This window comes from Mustela nigripes, chromosome 11 (genome assembly GCF_022355385.1).
Source record: "Mustela nigripes isolate SB6536 chromosome 11, MUSNIG.SB6536, whole genome shotgun sequence".
NCBI lineage: Eukaryota > Metazoa > Chordata > Mammalia > Carnivora > Mustelidae > Mustela > Mustela nigripes.
The window spans coordinates 6070323-6088104 of record NC_081567.1 but is presented as its reverse complement, the minus strand read 5'-3'; the positions used below and the strand labels follow the sequence as shown (position 1 = coordinate 6088104).

Here is a 17782-nt window from a genome sequence, read left to right as displayed (position 1 = left end):
GTGGTTGTTTGTCTTGCTGTTACCGCAGATCAGAGTCTGGCCTCTGCAAAGTTAGATGTTAAGTGAATTGTGATAAGTTGCAAATCATTTTTGCCCTAGAGATGCAAAGGAGCTCTTCTGGTTTAAGAAAAAAAAAGAAAAAGAAAAAAGAGAAAGAAAGAAAAAAAGAAAAAAGAAAACAAAAAACAAAAAACAAAAAAAAACAACCAAATCCAGAGGTTGCGGGATTATTGTGTTGTAAGACGTTAACAGGCTTTGGGTCCACCTTAGCAAAGTTATCTAAGGCATCCCTTTCCCAACCAACTGTGTAAATCTCTGCCCCTCAAATGCCCTTTGAAGGCAGGCTTGCCGTTTCCCGGCTCCTTCATTAGTGACACATGCTCACTGTCTGTTAGTATGCAGGTCATGTTTTAAAATGTTTAAAAATTGAGTTGTGTCTGCTGCCCCTCCTGCTGATCTCCCAGGGTGGTTGACAGAACTGGGAGGGAAATGCTTTGAATAGTGTTCCCCGTTTGCCGCTGTAAAGATGATACTTGAAACACTCAGTGGGTATAATCAAATCTCCTGTCACATCACAGGGGATGCGAATTTTCCAACGCTGAGAAAGCCCTGGGAAGAAGACCCAGCCACTCCTTCAGTTTCCTTGAGGATCCTCATTCTGTTCCATGCGCGGGGCCTCAGGAAGCTGTAGGCTGTGGCCAGCTCACCTTGCAGGCGGGTCCTGATGGCGTTGATTTCTGCTTGGTTTCGCTCCAGCTCAGCCACCTTGGCATTGGCTTCAGCTAAGCTGTCTTCCAGCTTTCGGATGTGGGCCTCAGCATTCATCTGCCCGGGAGGAATGAGCCCAGTGGGGAAACGGGGAACAGGCCCTCCCTGCTTCCCACCTGGGTTCCCCTAGTGCAGCCTCCCATATAGCCTGCTAGTCCTTCTAGAATGTCCCTGTCTCAGAATGATCTCCCTCCCACCCCGCCCCAGCTCACCATGTCTACCAACATAAGCCTTGATCTTTGGGTTGGCACACAGACCCTCACTCTCTGGCTCATCTCCATTTTATGGTTACTCCGGACCCCTGCAGACCTCACCCAGTAAGAAAATGCAATGGGTCAGTTTAAGAAAAAAATACTAGCATAGTGCAGGGATCTGCAGATAAAGTAGGATCTGTGACGATACCTCATGAGTGCCTGAAGTGTGGAGTAGTACTTGGCTGCAACTGGGGACCCCAAGGCATCCTCCCTGCTCACCTTTGGAGCCCCCCTTTCCCTCATGTCACAAGAATGCTTCTCACATGGCCGATGCTTGGTAAATGCATGTTGAATGGCTTACTTGCTCTTCCCTCTTGCCACTTATCCCTTTTTCATTGCAGGGATGTATGCATTTATCCTACTAGTCTCCCAGCTCCTTGAGGATGCAGTCGTCTTAATGTAATGGTCATCTTAATAGCTCATATTTATTGAGCTTTTCTTATATGCCAGGGACAATTGTAGCCCCCCCAACAGCACTATGGAGTACAGATTCTTAATGTCTCCATTTTAATCATGAGGAAACCGAGGCACAGTTAGGTTATGAACCTGGCGAAATATCTGCAAAGCGGCTGGGCACTGGGGCACTCTCCTGTGGCTCTGTGGGGGTCCACCCTCACCTTGGACTTCTGCACAGTCTCCATGCTGGCATTGAGGTCATCGATCTCAGCCTTCATGACCTGCTTGTCCTTCTCCAGTTTGGACTTGACCCTCTGCAGGTTCTCCACGTGCTCGGTCAGCTCGGCCATCGAGTCCGTGTGCTTCTTGCGCAGCGTGGACGCCGCTGCCTCACTCTGCAGGGCCGTCTCCTCCAGTTCCCGCCTCAGCTTTAGCAGCTCTGCCTCCCGCTTGCGGTTCTGCTCAATCTGGGAGAGGAGAAGCAGAATTTAGCAGAACCGATCGGCACTGGCCTCCTGAGGCTGGACGTGGACCACCTGCCCAGTGGTCCCCCGCTATTTCTGCACCCCACTGATAGGAGGTCTTTATGGAAATATCCATCCTGAGCCTTTGGGTGGGTTGCCCACCACATTCATTTAGATAGCATTGTGCCTTGAGTTGTGCCTCCTAAAAAGATACGCTCAATTCTTAACCCCAAATACATGTGACGGTGACCTTATTTGGAAACAGGGTCTTTGCAGATATAAACAAGTTAAAATACCATAACTGGATTAAGGAGGGCGCCCGAAGTCCTTCTAAGAGGAGAGGTATTTGGATCCAGGGAGACACACGAGAAGAAGGCCACAGGACCATGGAGGCAGGGATGGACTGATGCAGCTACAAGCAAGGAACACCAGAGTCTGCCGGCAACCCACCAGCCGCCACAAAGGAGGCCTTGGACACACTCCCCCAGAGCCTCCAGAAGGAGCCCACCAAGCAGCCCCTTCTGCATGGCTCCCCATGTCACACAGCCCCATCCCCCTGGTGCTCAGAATCCTGTTGTTCCCTTCACTTTCCCTGCATCGCTAGACATCATCCCTTCTTAATGCCTTTCCTCCTGGGACCCTGACCGCAGCAGGGCACCAGCTCAGCAGGTCCCTCCACCACAAGCAGACTGTGGCCAGATGGTGAGGGGGTAGGACGTGGAGTCCAGGGAGCCTTCTAGTGCTAAGGGACACATCCACATTCCTGCTCTCAGCTCTGACCTAGGGTCCACATTTGTAAGAGACCTAACAACACGGAATTAGAAGGAGAGTTTCAAGTGTCTTCTGCCAGTCTCTTCTGCCTTTATGTGAATTGGAAGAAGATGCATCCCAGACCAGAGGCTCAGCTTGGATTCCAGCCCTGGGAGTGTGGGGTCACCCCCTGTATTAACCAGGTCCTCATGTTCTATATTCTGATGCTTTGAGATCTGGGACTTCGCTGAATCTGGAAGGACAGCCCCCCCCCCCCCCCCCCCCGCCCAGGGTTAGGTAATTTCTAGAGATGGCAAACAACCAAATTTCCAAAGCAAAGCAACCAATCTAGAGCCTGCTCTCTTCTCCAATCCCTCCTCTATGGGGTTCTCACCCTCTCAGCCATTGTCTGCCTGCCCTCAATACCCCCATGGCCAGGTACCAGACAACTGGGGACAGCCCCTGTGCCCTAGAGCCTGCTGGAATTATCCAAACTAGCCCATCCTAAGCCTGCTTACTCTGCCTCCCCAGTTCTTCCCTGAGAAATGATAGTAGAAGCTCTCGGGTACAATTTCCCTCTGCCCTTGCCTCCTGATGACCTTCGTGCTCCCCTGTGTGGTCCTGCATGGCATGACCCCCTTCTTGGGAACTGTCACAGACCCTCTTTAGTGGCAGTCCTCCCCTGATCTGCTGGCCTCACTGCAGCTCACATTTTCTATAAACACGAATTGCACAGTGCCCGCCCTCTGCCTTCAGTCCGGGGCTGCTTCTGTCAACACCACTGGGCTAAGGAGCCCCAAGATAAAGGGGACCAAACCAGCCCCTCTCTTGCCTCTTTATTATTGTTTTCTCCTCAAGTTAGCCCCCGAAATTCTGTATTTTTTTTTCCCCACTGCTCATCATCCAGCAATTTTTTTTCTCCCTGCAGGCAAACAGGAATTGGGGTTCCTGGGTCGGATGGTACCTGAGCAGACGTGGCTCCCCCAGCCTCTTCCAGTCTGTCACTGAGGTCTTCAAGGTCCCGGGCCAGGTCGCTGCGTTGTTTCTCCACCTGGGGAGGATCAAATGACCATGACGGGAGCCTGGTGCAGGAGCCCCCCCTTCTCTGGCAAAGACTACAGTGACCACATGGTATCTTGTGAGGCTGGGCACCTGCACTTGGGGAGTTCTGCCCTCTGCCTGCCACCCCGCACAGCCAGTGAAGGATGCCTGTGTCCTTCCCCTGCACTGGGTGGGGGGTCTTCGCGCCCACCCTACCCTCGGCCTGGTTTGGCTGAATCTGGAGATTAGGTGTGTGCGGATTCATTCCCCCCCCCCCCCCGCCCGCGCCCGCGGCTGGGGGCTTGGCGCGCCCCCCCCCCCCCCCCCCCCCCCCCCCGCTTCCTGGCCTCAGATTCCCACCAGAAAGGCTCCTTCCATCCTTTGCTTTTCTTTTTACATCTTTGTCACTATGCAGAGAGGTGCTATTTCTTCTCTCTGCTTGGAAATTCTTCCCGGTGTCAGCCTGTTGGATTCAGTCTCCAAGTCGCCAGGCTAATGTTGCCTCCCTACCTGCCCCGGGCAGAACGAGCCTCCTCTCCTTGGACTCACACCAGAAATAGTATCTGTGCATCTTACGTCATAATTAATAGTGCACGTGCAGCACCGGGCCTGGTGCACAGCTCGAGAATCAGTAAGGCCTTTTCAATTGGAAACCTGTCCTCTTGCTTTCCTGAGTGGAGTGTCTGCTTATGGTTGGATTGTGGCTGGCACTGGGTCCTTAGACTCAAAAAAGTGCAGAAGTATTTTATTTACCTTGGCTCTCATTGCCCGCTCAGCTTCCAGTTCCTCCTCCAGCTCCTCAATTCGGGCCTAGCACACAAATAAGCCAAGGCGGGTTATCTCTTCTGGGTGAAGTTACAAACTTGCCCACTTGGCCTTTTAATATGGAAATGATGGCAAGTTGCCCAGGGGGATGCGGTCAAAAGCAGAGGGGGAATAGGGCCCAGAGAGTATGTGCAATGGCCTTGAGGCAGGAGGGACGCTGGGGAGTGGCGGGGGAAGGTTGGGTGACCAGGTCAGGGAGGGAATGGGGCGGGTTGTGGAGGGCCTTTGACTCCAAGTCTGAGTGAGGTGAACAAGGATCAGTCTCAAGGACTCTGGGCCAGTCTCGCTGGGGGGAGCTAAGCTGCATTTGGGAGGGAGAGCTCCGTTGGTCCCGGTCCCAGGAACCAGACACACCTGGTGTTCCTTCAGTTTCCGCTGGAGGGTGGAATTCAGGGACTGCTCGTCCTCATATTTGGAGTTGACAGAATTGATTTCCATATCCCTCCTGCAAGAGAAGGTTTGACTTCCTGAGCGAAGAGCTCTGAGGGGAGATCGGCTGGCTGGTGAGCGAACAGAACCTGGGCTGCCGGAAGAGGCCTTGAACCTATTGAGACCCACTCATGCCCCAGCGCCTGGCCTTCTTGGGTGACTGCCCAGGAGGCCTCACCCTGCAGAGCCCCCAGAATCTGCTGCACACGCTTTCCACCCGCTTATTCATTCACTCATGTGCTGCTTAATTTGGTACAAGTTTATCGAGTATCTACTGTGTGCCAGACGTTGTTTGAGCTTCTGGGGACACATCAGTGAGCAAACCAGACAGAAATCACTGTTCTGGCACAGCTTACATGCTAGGGACTCTGGCTTTGCCTTTTTAAGGAAAATTTTCCTCTAAAAACTTTCCACCAAAGGATGTCTCCTTCTGACATGTGGGTTCGGTGTGCCAAGGAGCCACATGTGAGAACTAAGACGCCAGAGGCCAAGTGGATGAGCAGGATGGTCAGGGTCACGTACACCTCCTGATGTGCCACAGAGGAAATGCCGAGAGGCAGAGCTAGCTGCCCACCCTCCTAGCAGTCCGTGGTGCTTTGAACCTGTCTTAGCCAAATGCACCTCAGAGATGCGTTGTCCAAATTCCACTCCCCAAGAGCTCTCCTAGTCTGTCCTCTCGTCTCCATCCCTCAGCCTCTTACTAAGTTCAGGTTTACACCTGGACTGTTGCAGTAGCCTTGCCATTGCGTTCCTGGTTCCAGTGTTTCTCTACTCCATCCGGCTCTCCCATGTTATTGGCAGTGATACTGAGAAAATACCCCCTCAACTCTTGTGATCTTTGAAAGCTCAGCTTGATGGATTTCTATGAAGACCCCCTACCTTTTGGGATAGACGCCTTGCTTAGTACTAGTCTCCTTTCCAGTGCCCAACAAGCCCTGCGTGAGGCCTGGAGCTCCCTGTGAGTGGGCAGCACCTACTCCCCTCTCCCTATATCCCTCCCTATATCCTCTGTCCTGGGCACAGTGCCTGGGCACAGCGGGTGCTGGGCTCATACATTAAAGCACGAGCAGCCCTCAGCACAGTGCCTGGCTCCTGACCCTACCCAGGAAGTGCTAGATACTGCTGCTGTTGTTATGGGCCAATGAACGCCTTCATGGGCGTACTTTTTCACCACCTCCTCGAGGTCTAGTTTGGACCGTTCCATCTCATTGAGATTGTCAATGGTCATCTTCAGGTCACTCTCAGCTTTGCGACGAGCCTTTTCCACCTCTGCTCGGATTTTCTTTTCTTGCTCCCAGTTGTCCTCCAGCTGCAGAAACAAGAAAAGGAAGAGAGAGTAGGGGTGGGGAGGTGAGTCTGAGACTGGAATGCGATGAGGAACCAGACTGGACCTGGTTCCTTCGCTGTAGCCTCAGAGAGGCCCTCATTTCCCCGAGGCCTGGGTCAGTCCAGTTCCCCAAATGCATCTGAGGACCTTGTGCCCCAGCATGGACCCGGCCCTTGAGCTACAGCATTGGCCCCAGCAACAGGGCATTACCTCATGGATCTGGGTGCTCAGCTTGCTGTTGGTCTTGTTCAGGTGGTTCACCTTGTCCTCCTCGGCTTGCAGGTCGTCCAGGGTTTTCTGAAGGGAAAGATACACACGCGTGTCCCATGAGCCAGGCGGGAGCAGCTGAACAGACCCAGTTCTCTGCCATCACTTCTGAGCTCAGTGGACAGCTACTGAGCACCTGCCCTTGGCACCAGGTGAGGTGGGGAGCAGACCCCAGTACCTGTCAGCTGCAGGGGACCCTCACCGGTCAGTGGGGCTCTGGTTCTCCATGGAGTAGGTCAGAAATCTGTGGGGTGTTTTTTGTTGTCACCGCGACTGGAGACCCCACGGGCACTTAGTGTGTGTTTCTAGTGGAAACAATCCAGTGCCATGAAGAACCCTGCAGTCCGCACACTTGATGCCCCATCCAGGCATTCACATAAGTGAAACAACAATTAGTTCTTCTGGGACCTAGCACCCAGCACCACTTTCCATAGAACTCAGCTATTTTTTTTTTTTTTCATTTAGTATAGACTACATTTTTGAAGAATGATCCACCGTGAAAACAGACAGAAGATTTGTTATTGTCAAAATCTCCCTGAGAATTCTTCACCATTATGTAAACTCTCATCACAGACAGCATCCACACTGTACTATCGGTGTCCCCCACACGCCCTCAGTGCCCACCTGCAGCCACCAAGGCAGGCTCAGGGGGACGCCCGCCTGCTCCCGACACCTTCTCGGAGACCTGCCCGAGCTCTGACATGCTGACAACCCCATCGTTTATTACAAATTACACTCCTTTCATTTCCCCTTTTAAAAAAGAAGGAGCACACTACTGATTTTTTTTGAAGTTAGGTATGACGTACAATAGTTTTTATTTTAGGGGTGGTAAGAGAGGCTTCCAAAATACAGCCTGTGCTCATTATTTGCGGATTATCTACTTGCCAGTTTACCTACTAGCTCAAATTTATTTGTAATCCCAAATCAATACTCGTGGTGCTTTCAAGGTCCTTTGCAGGCATGCGCAGAGCACCGAAAAATTTGAGTCTCCCGGGGCACACACTCCCAGCTGCAGTCAGAGGAGATGGGGCCCTGCCTTCTTGTTCCCACTCCTACTGCAAACAGGGGTCTTTTTCAGAGTCTATGCAGTGCCATGGTTTTATAGTTTGGTGGTTTTGTCTTGGTGATTTTGCTTTCTCAAATGGGCCCCATGCACAGTTTGCCATGCTGTCTAGTTAGTGTTCCCCAGCACAAGAAGGCTGTGATGTGCCCCACAGAGGAAATCTCTATGTCAGGTAAGTTCTGTTCAGGCATGAGATATAGAAACGTATGTAAAACAAAGCAATGTATTGATTATAGTCAATATGTATTGTGTACTGAATGAGCAGAGGCTCGCGGGAACCAAACCCTATAGTTCCCCTTAAAACTGAGGTTCAGTGTTTGCTAATTCAGTGTTTATGGTGACTTTATAGAACATGACTCTCTCGAATAATGAGAATTGACCGTATTTGTTATGGAAGGGGACTCTGAGTTTGAAATAGTTGAGAGTCACAGTCTCAGGGGTGGTGTTTCTGGGGGCAGCGGGGAGAGGCACTCGGGAGATGTGTTGTGTGTTCATCGTGTCTGCAAACATGGCAGTGGGGGTCCACTGGCTGGCTCTGGCCCTCGACTTGCTCTTTGTACCTCTGTCTCCAGAGCTAGGAAGCAGTCTGTGCCACAGTCAGCACTGGCGGCTGGTCTGAGCAGACTCTGCGTTCGGGAGCCTGAGCTCATAACCCTCGAGAAGGTCTTCCCTTGACAAGAGCTTATGCCCTTTGTCACCGAGATGTATCAGGATTCACTGGGGCGTTGCTCCCAGGGCACTTCTATGGACCACCCCCTTCGTCCTGATGAGTCTGGGGACCATATCGTCCAGCGCACCTGGGACTCTTGACCTGTCTTAGTTTGGGTGATGAAATTATATGGTCACCCTACTTACAACAAATCTGGGAGAACAGCAATAAGATATGACAACGCCCACCTCAGGGATGAGGAAACTGAGACTTTGGGAGACTCTGTGCCTTTCCTGTGGGCCCCAGCTGAGGAGCAGCAAAGTTGGGATTTGAATCTGGATCTCCAGTCTCCAAGCTCCACCTGCTCTGCCAAGGGCAAGTCTGCGGTGCCCACCTGGTGCAGCTCCTCCAGGGCCCTCTTCTCCTTCTGGAGCTTGGCGATGGAGTCTTCCCGGAGCGAGAGGTCCCCGGTCAGGGTGCGGACCTTGTGATCCAGGGCCTAGAAGTGGGGGCAGGAGAGAGAGACAGGCCATTAAGGCTGGGAACACCCTTGGGGGAGGCACTTGCTCTGAGAGAGGGGACTCTACAGCTTGGCTACAGTCCGGAGTCACTTGGGAGCCTGAGAGATGCTGACGCCCAGAGCACACTCTAACCGACTGCATCAAAATCTTAGGGTGACGGGGGCAGTGAGAGCTACCAGTTCAGGCCTTTGCTATCCCAGCCCAGTCCTCAGATGTCAGCAGTGTCTTTGAGAGTAGACCCTCGGGCCCCACCAGACTTGCAGATCCGATGTGGTAGCACTAGCCACGTGTGGCTGCCAAGCCAGCAGAATGCGGCTCGCTCAACAGCGGAGCCACATTTTAAATTACATCGAGCTAAGTTACTAGCCTGCTGTGGCTGGTGGCGAGGGTGCTGGGCCGTGCTACAGTGGGGACTCCAGGTGTGAGCCCCGCAGGATTCCTGGTTCTGGCGAGGAGTGTGGTCAGGCCCCAGGGCCTCCTCACCTGCTTCTCCTTCTCCGTCTTGGCCAGCGTGGTCTCAAGGCCCTCCAGGTCCCGCTTGAGGTCGCTCATCTCCCCCTCCAGCTTGCGCTTGGTGGCGCTCAGGGAGGCCGCCGTGCCTTCCTCCTCCTCCAGCCGCTCCCGCATGTCCGAGATCTGGCTCTCCAGCTCCATTTTGGTCTTCATCATCTGGGTCAGGCGCTCCTCGGCATCCATCAGGTTCTCTTGCTCCTGATGGAAGAAAGAGCATGCGTCAAAGGGGTCCCAAACAGTAGCGGTGCTGTCCCCAGACCACCAGCGGCATCACGGATCAGTTGAGTAGGACGCCAAGTCTCAGGTTTCCCCCGAGACCTGCTGGCTTCAAATCTGCATTTTCACGCGATTCCTGGTAAGGTGACAGCAGAGGTGGTCCAGGAGAAGGGGAGGACCCTCAGGTTGCACCACACTGGTAGTGTAGGCTCTGCTGTCCCACTGCTGAACCCGGGTGTGCCCGTGGCTCCATCTGTCAGTGAGGCCTGGGCCATACGCCCAACTAGCTCCCAGCGCGGAGTCAGCACTTCTGCGTTAACAAGCCATTTCCCATCCACAGTTCCTCTTCCTAACAACCCCGAGGGGCGAGCCAGGCAGATGTTACCATAAGCTACAGTTACCATAAGCTATAGTTTGGGGATGAGGGAACTGATATCAGAGAAGGATGGGGTCGTCAAAGGTCAAGCGGACAGGAAGGGGCAGAAGAGGAACCACCTGGGTGTTCACCGGCGTTTCCCCAAGATGGGGTTGGTGGTGTAGGATGATAACTGGCCACAGAGTCGAACCAAACCAGCTGTGTGACTTACGATTCATGGCATAACATTACTGAAATTCAGTTTTTGTCTGTACGATAAGGGAGATCATTGTGAGGCATGAAGGGGTGGAGCCCATGAAGGTGCTTCTAGGAATTGGTGGTTCTTTTTTTTTTTAAAGAATTTATTTATTTATTTGACAGAGATCACAAGAAGATAGAGAGGTGGGCGGGGGTGTTGGGGAGGGAAGCAGGCTCCCTGCTGAGGAGACAGCCCGATGCGGAGCTCAATCCCAGGCGGAGGCTTAACCCACTGAGCCACCCAGGTGCCCCTGGTGGTTCTTTTATTGCCAGGACCTCACTTGTACATGGCTTCTCAGAAGGCTCTCCCTCTCTGGGTCTGACTCTCAGCGTCCCTGGTGATCCTAGTAGTTGCCAGGACTCCCAGCTACCCCTCTCACCCCCCTACACCTCCCCTCCCCTCCAGGGCCCCACGTACGGCCTGTAGCTGGATGGTGAGGTCGTTCTTTTCCTGGCTGAGTGTGGCCATCTTCTCCTCCAGCTCCTTTACCCTGTTTATTAGGTCCTGGGTCTTGGACATGGCGTTCCTCAGCTCCTCCTCCTTGGCCTTCATCTCCTCCTCTTGCCGAGCCACATTCAGGAGTGGCTTGACCTGGGCAGGGGGCAACACCATACTGTGTCACAGGGATGGGCTTGGCGGGGGCTCGCTGGTGGGCTGTGGGCTCTGCTTCAGACAGGACGTCACACCTCCACGGGGGTGGAAAACAGCTCTTGGCAGTCGTGAGGAGGAACCTCTCCATAGATGCCCTAAAACATCCCTAGCCTCTCCAGGGAGGGCCCATCCTGGCTGGGGACCAATCCTCAGGGTGCTCTTTGATCCTAAGGGACACTGAGTTAGACATTCTTTGGCATCTAGCCACGCCCGGTGTTTCTGTAAATTGTGTGCTCAGGAACCCTGGCTGAATTCAAGCTCTGGTTTCACCCAACTTTCTCCCTCACTGATTCCTCTCGGTCTCTCTCCCTGTCACAAGTATATTCTCAGTGTCTCTCTGTATTTCTCACTTACTTTTCTTTTATCTGCTCCCTGCCGTGGTCTTCCAGGCCTTGCACTACCCAGCCTCATTCACCCTGCTCCAGCTCAGCTGGTACATCCTCCCTCTGCCCTCTTGCTCCCCGCTCTGTAGGGCTGCGCCTGCCTTGTCCCTTGGCCGGGAGCCCCTGCTCCTCTTCTGCACCCGTCGCCCCCAACCAGACCTCTCTACACATTTTGCCCTTCTTACCCTGCAAGAGGGCCTGGGTCCCTCAGCTCCCTCCACCTGTACTCCTCGTCCTGCTAGACCTTGAGTGCCTCGAAAATCTCCCCCATGCCCTCCGTGTCCCTACAGCTCTGAGCAGAGCTGGCAGGACAGGCCCTCAGGGTATGTCCTGACCAATGGGTGTGTTTCTCTGGAGGGCAAACGCCCCATGGAGATGGATTTGGGAGAAGGCATCACCTCTCTTGGAAGATGACGGGGAAGCCACCTTGCCAACCTGGGCTGTGGGGACCAGGGATGCCACAGTGGTGGGTCCACGTGAACCCACAACTATGTAACTCTTTTTATTCAATGAAAACCTCCCACAACATGTTGTTTATTTTTTCCCCATCAACTCATCCTATCTGGCATAAATAAGATTAGAGCTTAATTAAAAACTAAGAGAAAAGGATTTTTATTTTATTTTCCTTTTTTTAACTCATTGGAATAGGATCTTGCTCTGCTGCGTTTAATTAGCGGTTTTACTTTCTAGTAAAGAATGGGAGGTTTTCAGGCTTCACCTCCTCATTTGGGACCATGTGTCCTGCCTGAAAGCATCTTAATGGCTGTTGGCCTGGGGCTTCCCAGAGAGCAACACAAATACAAAGGGGGAAGGTGAGACAGATATGGCATCACATAGAAACCCTTTGATAGTCCTCGTTACATAGTTACTTTAAAAATAACCTTAAAAAAATAAGAAACTGAGTAATTAATTTCTTTAAATAATAATTTTTAAGAACAGAAAATGACTCGTCAAATCCACCATTCTGTGGATGTGTAATGCTTGCTAAGGATGAGATTAAAGCAGATAAGGATAAAATATTTCCTTTTAAAATAAAAATTTCAAAATAAAAAACTGAGTGGACGCCTGGAAAGAGGTGGGGAACAGGTGGGGAAATGAGCGGCGGAAATGAGCGGCGATGCCTGCACTCTGAGAAACGCTCGTCTGGACTCCTCTGCGATCTCAGGCCCCTGAGCAGGTTGGCCCATGTGTGGGTGCCTTTGGGGAGGCAGACCTACTATCCCTCCTTCAAACCTGTGGCCAGCACTGTGTTCCAGAGCGCTTTCCCACAGGGAGGGGAAAGAAGCTTCTGCGTGAGCCACCGGGCCAGGCCGCAGGGCCAGAGAGAGGACTCATACCTCCGCCTGGCTGCCCCTTGAGACAACACCATCCCAGCTCCCGAATGCAAATGTAGCAGCCCTGCATCCTGCCTCCTCTGGGGCCCAGCAGGGTGTCCCCCCTGAAGGGGATGAGGGTGGGGGATGGGGGGCCAGAGGCGGGGACACCATCACCCACTATGAGTCCGCCTGCATCAGGAGGATGGCTCATGGCCTCCTGTGTTAGTCAAGGGCAGGCTGGCTGCTTGGGGGTCCCGCAGCCCCACCACCTGGCTCACTCACTGCCCTCTGCCATCTCGGAAGAACCGGAGGACCGGGAGGTCAGCCCCCATGATTTCCCGAGGTCACTCCAGCTCCAAAGCTGAGACCTTCACTAAAGGAGCTGAAGATGCTTCCACCCGCCCAGGGAGAGGTGCTGATAACTAAGCCTGCTTTCTGTAGTGTGTGTCGGGGCAGGGGTGGGGGGCGGGAGGCTCAGGGAGGAGATGAGGCCGGAAGACACACTGTGGTGGTTCCTTAGGGAGGAATTTGCCCCTGTCTGGCAGGAGGCTAGATTCCGCCTTCCTCTCATTTTTGGACTGTGCCTGCAGCATCCTGTGGCCTGCCACCCACGAGAGGTACCTCCACCCGGAACCAAGGTCCCCCGAGCAGGCTGACCTGGTCCCTTGAGCCCTACCTTGTTGTAAAGCTTCCACCAGCCCCAGAAACGCAGCTCCAGGAATTTACGTGTGTTCCGCTGGATGACTTTCAGGCCAATTCTGCAAAAAGGAAGCCGGGGTCTCGTGGGTTAGAGTGCAGGTGTCGGGGCCCGGCCTCCCGGATGGAACAGTTCTTCTCAGATAGCTCAAGGCTCGGACAGACCACTCATTCCTTCTTACACTGCCCTTCCTTCCGATCCCTCAGCAGAAATCGCCCATTACCCTCTGCATCCTATCTGTCTGCTGTCTCTGGAGCCCACCTCTTTGTCCCTGGCACCTTCACTGGACTGTCATTTACCAAAGCCTCCTGTGTGCTGAGGCCCTGGGCTGGGTTGGGCTGCTGTCCTACCCTCCGCTCCTGACCGGGGTCCCTGCCTTCAGCTGGGGTCGCAGAGCGCCTAGTGGATATCAGGAACCCATTATTGTTGTTATTTGTTCATTACTGTTATTATTACTAATACTACGGCCACAAAGACCCAGAGTCAACCAGAGGCCATCCAGAGGAGCCTGAGCTATTTTCTGATGATGGTTTTAGAGACACCGCTGGGAAACAGGATTCCAGAGGCAAGGACTTGGAGTGAGGGCTTCTGGGTTCCAGTCTCGACTCTTTCTGCATGAACCGGGTCCAGGCCCTTCACCCTTCTGGCCTCAGTTTCCACGGGGTGCTGGCCTGCCGTATCCCTGTCATAGTATCGTCACAGGGATCAATAACGGGAAGTGACCTATAGGATTTATATTTGGTGGCCCCTGTTAGGGGTTGAATTGTGTCCCCTTCCAAAAGATACGCTGAAGTCCTAACCTCCAGTACCTAGGAGTGTGACCTTGTTGGGAAACAGGGTCATTACTTAGGCTGAGAGAAGGTCATAGTTGAGAAAGGTGGGTTCCTAACCCAAAAGGCCTGGTGTCCGTATAAAATGAAGGAAGCCAGTGTAGAGACACAGACACTGAGGCAGAAATCGGAATGATGTGGCCACGAGCCAAGAAACACCTGGGGCCACCAGGACTGGAAGAAGCAAGGAAGGGTCCTTCTCTAGAGCTTTGGGGGGAGTGTGGCCTGCAACACCTCGATTTCAGACCGGCTGGTCTCTGCAACTGTGAGAAAATACATTTCCACTGATTTAAGGCAGCCAGACTGTAGTGCTTTTGTCGTGGAAACCCTAGAAAACTAATAGAGGCCCCCAATAGGTTTCTTTGGGCCAGCGAAGACACTGGCACCCTCCCCTCATCTCACTGCCCGATGTTGCTAATGCAGCTGAGAGCTGTGTGTGTGGCGGGGTCCCTGGTCATCCTGTGTGAGTGAGCATGGCCTCTGGGGCCCACCCCTATTGGTGCTGGTGAGTGCTACCTTCGTTCCAGCATCTTCTTGAACTCAATCCTCATAAGGAAACCCCGGAGACGACACTGTAACATCGTCATGATCTTGGCCAGCCGCTCGTCCCGCATGTCCTCAAGCTTAGCCAGGATGCCGGCTCGGAAGAATACCTAGGGGAAAGACACACCCATCTGAAAAGAGGCCAGCTGTCACCACAGGCAGCAACTGCAGGGAGTTTTCCATCCAGGCACCAGGGGTCCAGAAAGGTCCTTAAAAGTTAAGAGGGCCAGGCTAGGGCTGGTGTTTGAGGCCCCTTGGGAACAGCTGGCCCCAGCCTAGAGAGCGCCAACAGCAGGACCACAGCGTCAGTTTCCCCTTGCCCTTGGCTCTTCCTATGGGACTTGCACTTAACTGGCTGGGTCACCCTGAATGTGTCTCCACACATCTCAGGGCCTCAGTTCCTCATCTGTGAAATTGGGATGCTGATCCCTCCCTGAGGGTTGCTATAAGGATTGGAGATATTGGGTGGAAAAGTCTTGTATAAAGTGCGAAACTGTAAATAAAATGTGATCTATCTTCATAATCCTGGCTGCTGTGATGACTGCCCAGGATGGCAAGAGGCCTTCCTTCTTTACTGCCATGCAAAACAGCCTTTGGACAGTCACAGTTCCCCAGGGACCTGGGAGTGGGAAGAGGGGCTAGTGAGGGTGGGGGTGGCGTTGACTCTGTAGGAAGGATAGAGAGTTTTACAAATGCTGCTCAGTTTCGGGCACCCAGCTCTGACATGTGAGTGGGGCACAGCCCCAGGAAAACAGGGCCAGCTTTATAGTTTGTCAGAAAGAGCAGAAACACCCAGCCTCCAGGAAATGCAAAGTCAAGTCTCAAGATATCAGTCACTCCTCCCTCCACCTGTAACTTTTAAGACCAGAAAAGGCAAGGGTTGGCAAGGTTGTGGATCAAGGGGAAGGTGAGTGGGTACAACAGTTTTGGAAAATGGTTTGGCATTCCCTTGTCAAGTTAGATGTTGCACACCCCGAAACAGGAAACTGTCCTCCTCAGCGTTAACATATCTATCTTGGTCCTGGCTGCACGTTGTTTCTGCCCTGAGGGCCTTGGAAAGATGCTGATACCTGGACATAGGTGATTTCAAACAATGTCTGGGGCGAGGCTCTGGCATTGGTATCTTTACCCCTCCCCAGAATATTCTAATGTACAGCCAAGGCTGAGAATTTCATTCTAGAGAAACCCCTACATAGGACCACACAGAAAGATATTCAAAGTAGCATTGTTAATTACTGCTGGGGGCAGAAAACAATTTCCAAGGACAGAAGAAAGGGTAATTGTGATGTGACTGTCTGAGGCAGCAAGATATGTGAATGATTGTCATGTTCTAACCAACAAGGATGGATCCTGGAAATACAACGAAGGGTTAGAAGCATGTTACAGGAGAGTATGTCAAGTATGACACTTCCACGAAGCTCAGAACCAGGCAGAAACCGAAGCCAGATGCATATGCGAGGAAACTATTTTTTAAAAGGCAGGAGGCTGGTTAACATTCAGGACAAAGTTTACTCCTGGGGGTGGGGAGGAAAGAGATGCAAAGATTAAGTTCTGGATTTTTAAGAGGGCTTGTGGGTGGTTGTTTTATTATTAGTGTGTTTCATAAGGTAACATCTTTTTATAAGCCTCAAGTAGGACGTAATAGAAACTTCTAGAAGGAGAGAAGGTGCCAGGAAACCTGTACCTGGCCTCAGGCTGCCTTGGATGTGCTATGTCACTTTAGCCAAGCTGCTCTTCTTGGGGAGGCCTCGATCTCCGCTGTTGTTCAGTGGGAGTGCAGGACCCTGAGTCCTCCCAGCCCCGAGAGTCTGTGATTCCATACATTGGGGCAAGGAGCCGAGCCCCCAGCTGAATCTTTTATGTGGATGCTATGGTACCAACTGGAAAAGAAAGTTTTCTCTCCCTGTCTTCTTCCCCCACAAAAACTCAAAGAGCTAGCCATCATGGGGTTGAGACATTGGGCTTGATTTCATGAAATGTTTTTTTGATATTTCCCAATGGCTGCTCATTGAGGTGTGTCCTTTCAGGAGTAGTGAGGTGAGCATGTGGCGGGGGTAGGGTCCCCATGTGCCAATGATGGGGATAAGGGACACAGCTGACCTTCAGAATCATCCTGGTCTCTATTCTGCCTCTGCCACAAGAGCCTGCCCAGCCCTTGGGGAGCAAAGCTGTCTCCAGAATCCCCAGACCTTTATCTGGACCCGTGGTTCCCAGTGCAATCTTTGCACGACCTCAAATGCAGTCCGTTTGCCCAGCCAGTAGCTGTGTCAGATGCTAGCAATGGCAGCCGTATCTCCCCTTCCCGCGAGCAGCATGTTGGGGGTCCGAGGCCTGCTCCTTCCTGCCTGGTTCTGCAGAGCTGGGCACATCAGCTCCATGTCCCAGTCCCCACTTCCTCAAGTTTCCCATCCTTCAAAGGTGAGGTGGGGGAAGCAGCTGGTATTCAGTGATTATGACAAAACCCAAAGTGTTCCTCAAAGTCAGTTTAGTTGTGCACAGCATGTCTTAATTGTGAAGGAGGCCAAAGCTAACAGTTCTGGCAGATTCTAGAGCAGTGTGATGATTCTGCCAGCACTTACTATCAGAAGCAAGCTCCAGGGAGCTGGGGACTCTGTTCTGTTCGCTGGTGTATCCCTAGAGCCTTGAACCATGCTTGGCAACATATGCTAAGTGGCCAGAGGGGTGGGATGTACACATAGCCCAGAGCATCCCTGTGTTTCCCCAGGCCTGTGGTTTACACAGGGGCAGGCTTTGAGCCCGATGCTCCTGGATGCAAAGCTGGGACTCCTCCTGGATCACCCTGATAGTCAGGCTGGGGTGTAGTCTGCTCGGACAGCTATAGAGGGACACCTTGCACCATTAGCCTGGCTGGCCCTGCCAATCCCAACGGGACTCTGCAGGGCCAGGAAGTGGGACAGACACAGGGCAGCCTAGGTCCGCTGAGTCAGGATCAGGCAGCCTCTCTGAGTCAGCCCCGACTCACCTGCCAGCTCAGGGCTAGAGCTTTCAGTGTGGTGGGCTGGGATTATGGTGCTTTACTCTTAGACCTTACCACCCCCCCCCCGCACCCAACACAAACACACACAGTTTCATGCCCCAGTCAAACCCAGGACCTCGATTCTTACTGGGGTTCATATAGGCCTAGGAACTAATCTGCCATTTAGTAAGTACCTGTCTGAGCTGGGTTCTCATCCCCCAAATTCCATGAGATCAACTGTATCAGCTCTCCTTTTCCAGAGGAGGAAACTGAGGCTCTCATCAGCTG

The 17782-nt window shown here is 52.7% G+C and overlaps 1 protein-coding gene across 1 annotated transcript in view; it reads right to left on the bottom strand.

The window, feature by feature from the left end:
- Nucleotides 1–17782, bottom strand: part of LOC132027145 (myosin-16) — a 60332-nt gene that overhangs the window by 20568 nt on the left and 21982 nt on the right. Inside the window, exons 19-30 of the mRNA XM_059415920.1 lie at nt 14491–14627; nt 13124–13205; nt 10515–10688; nt 9238–9465; nt 8628–8732; nt 6465–6551; nt 6091–6236; nt 4853–4943; nt 4427–4483; nt 3597–3683; nt 1640–1885; nt 708–825 (exon numbers count right to left, since the gene is read on the bottom strand). Coding sequence (XP_059271903.1) covers nt 708–825; nt 1640–1885; nt 3597–3683; nt 4427–4483; nt 4853–4943; nt 6091–6236; nt 6465–6551; nt 8628–8732; nt 9238–9465; nt 10515–10688; nt 13124–13205; nt 14491–14627 — 1558 coding nt within the window. The remainder of the gene's footprint in view (nt 1–707; nt 826–1639; nt 1886–3596; nt 3684–4426; nt 4484–4852; nt 4944–6090; nt 6237–6464; nt 6552–8627; nt 8733–9237; nt 9466–10514; nt 10689–13123; nt 13206–14490; nt 14628–17782) is intronic.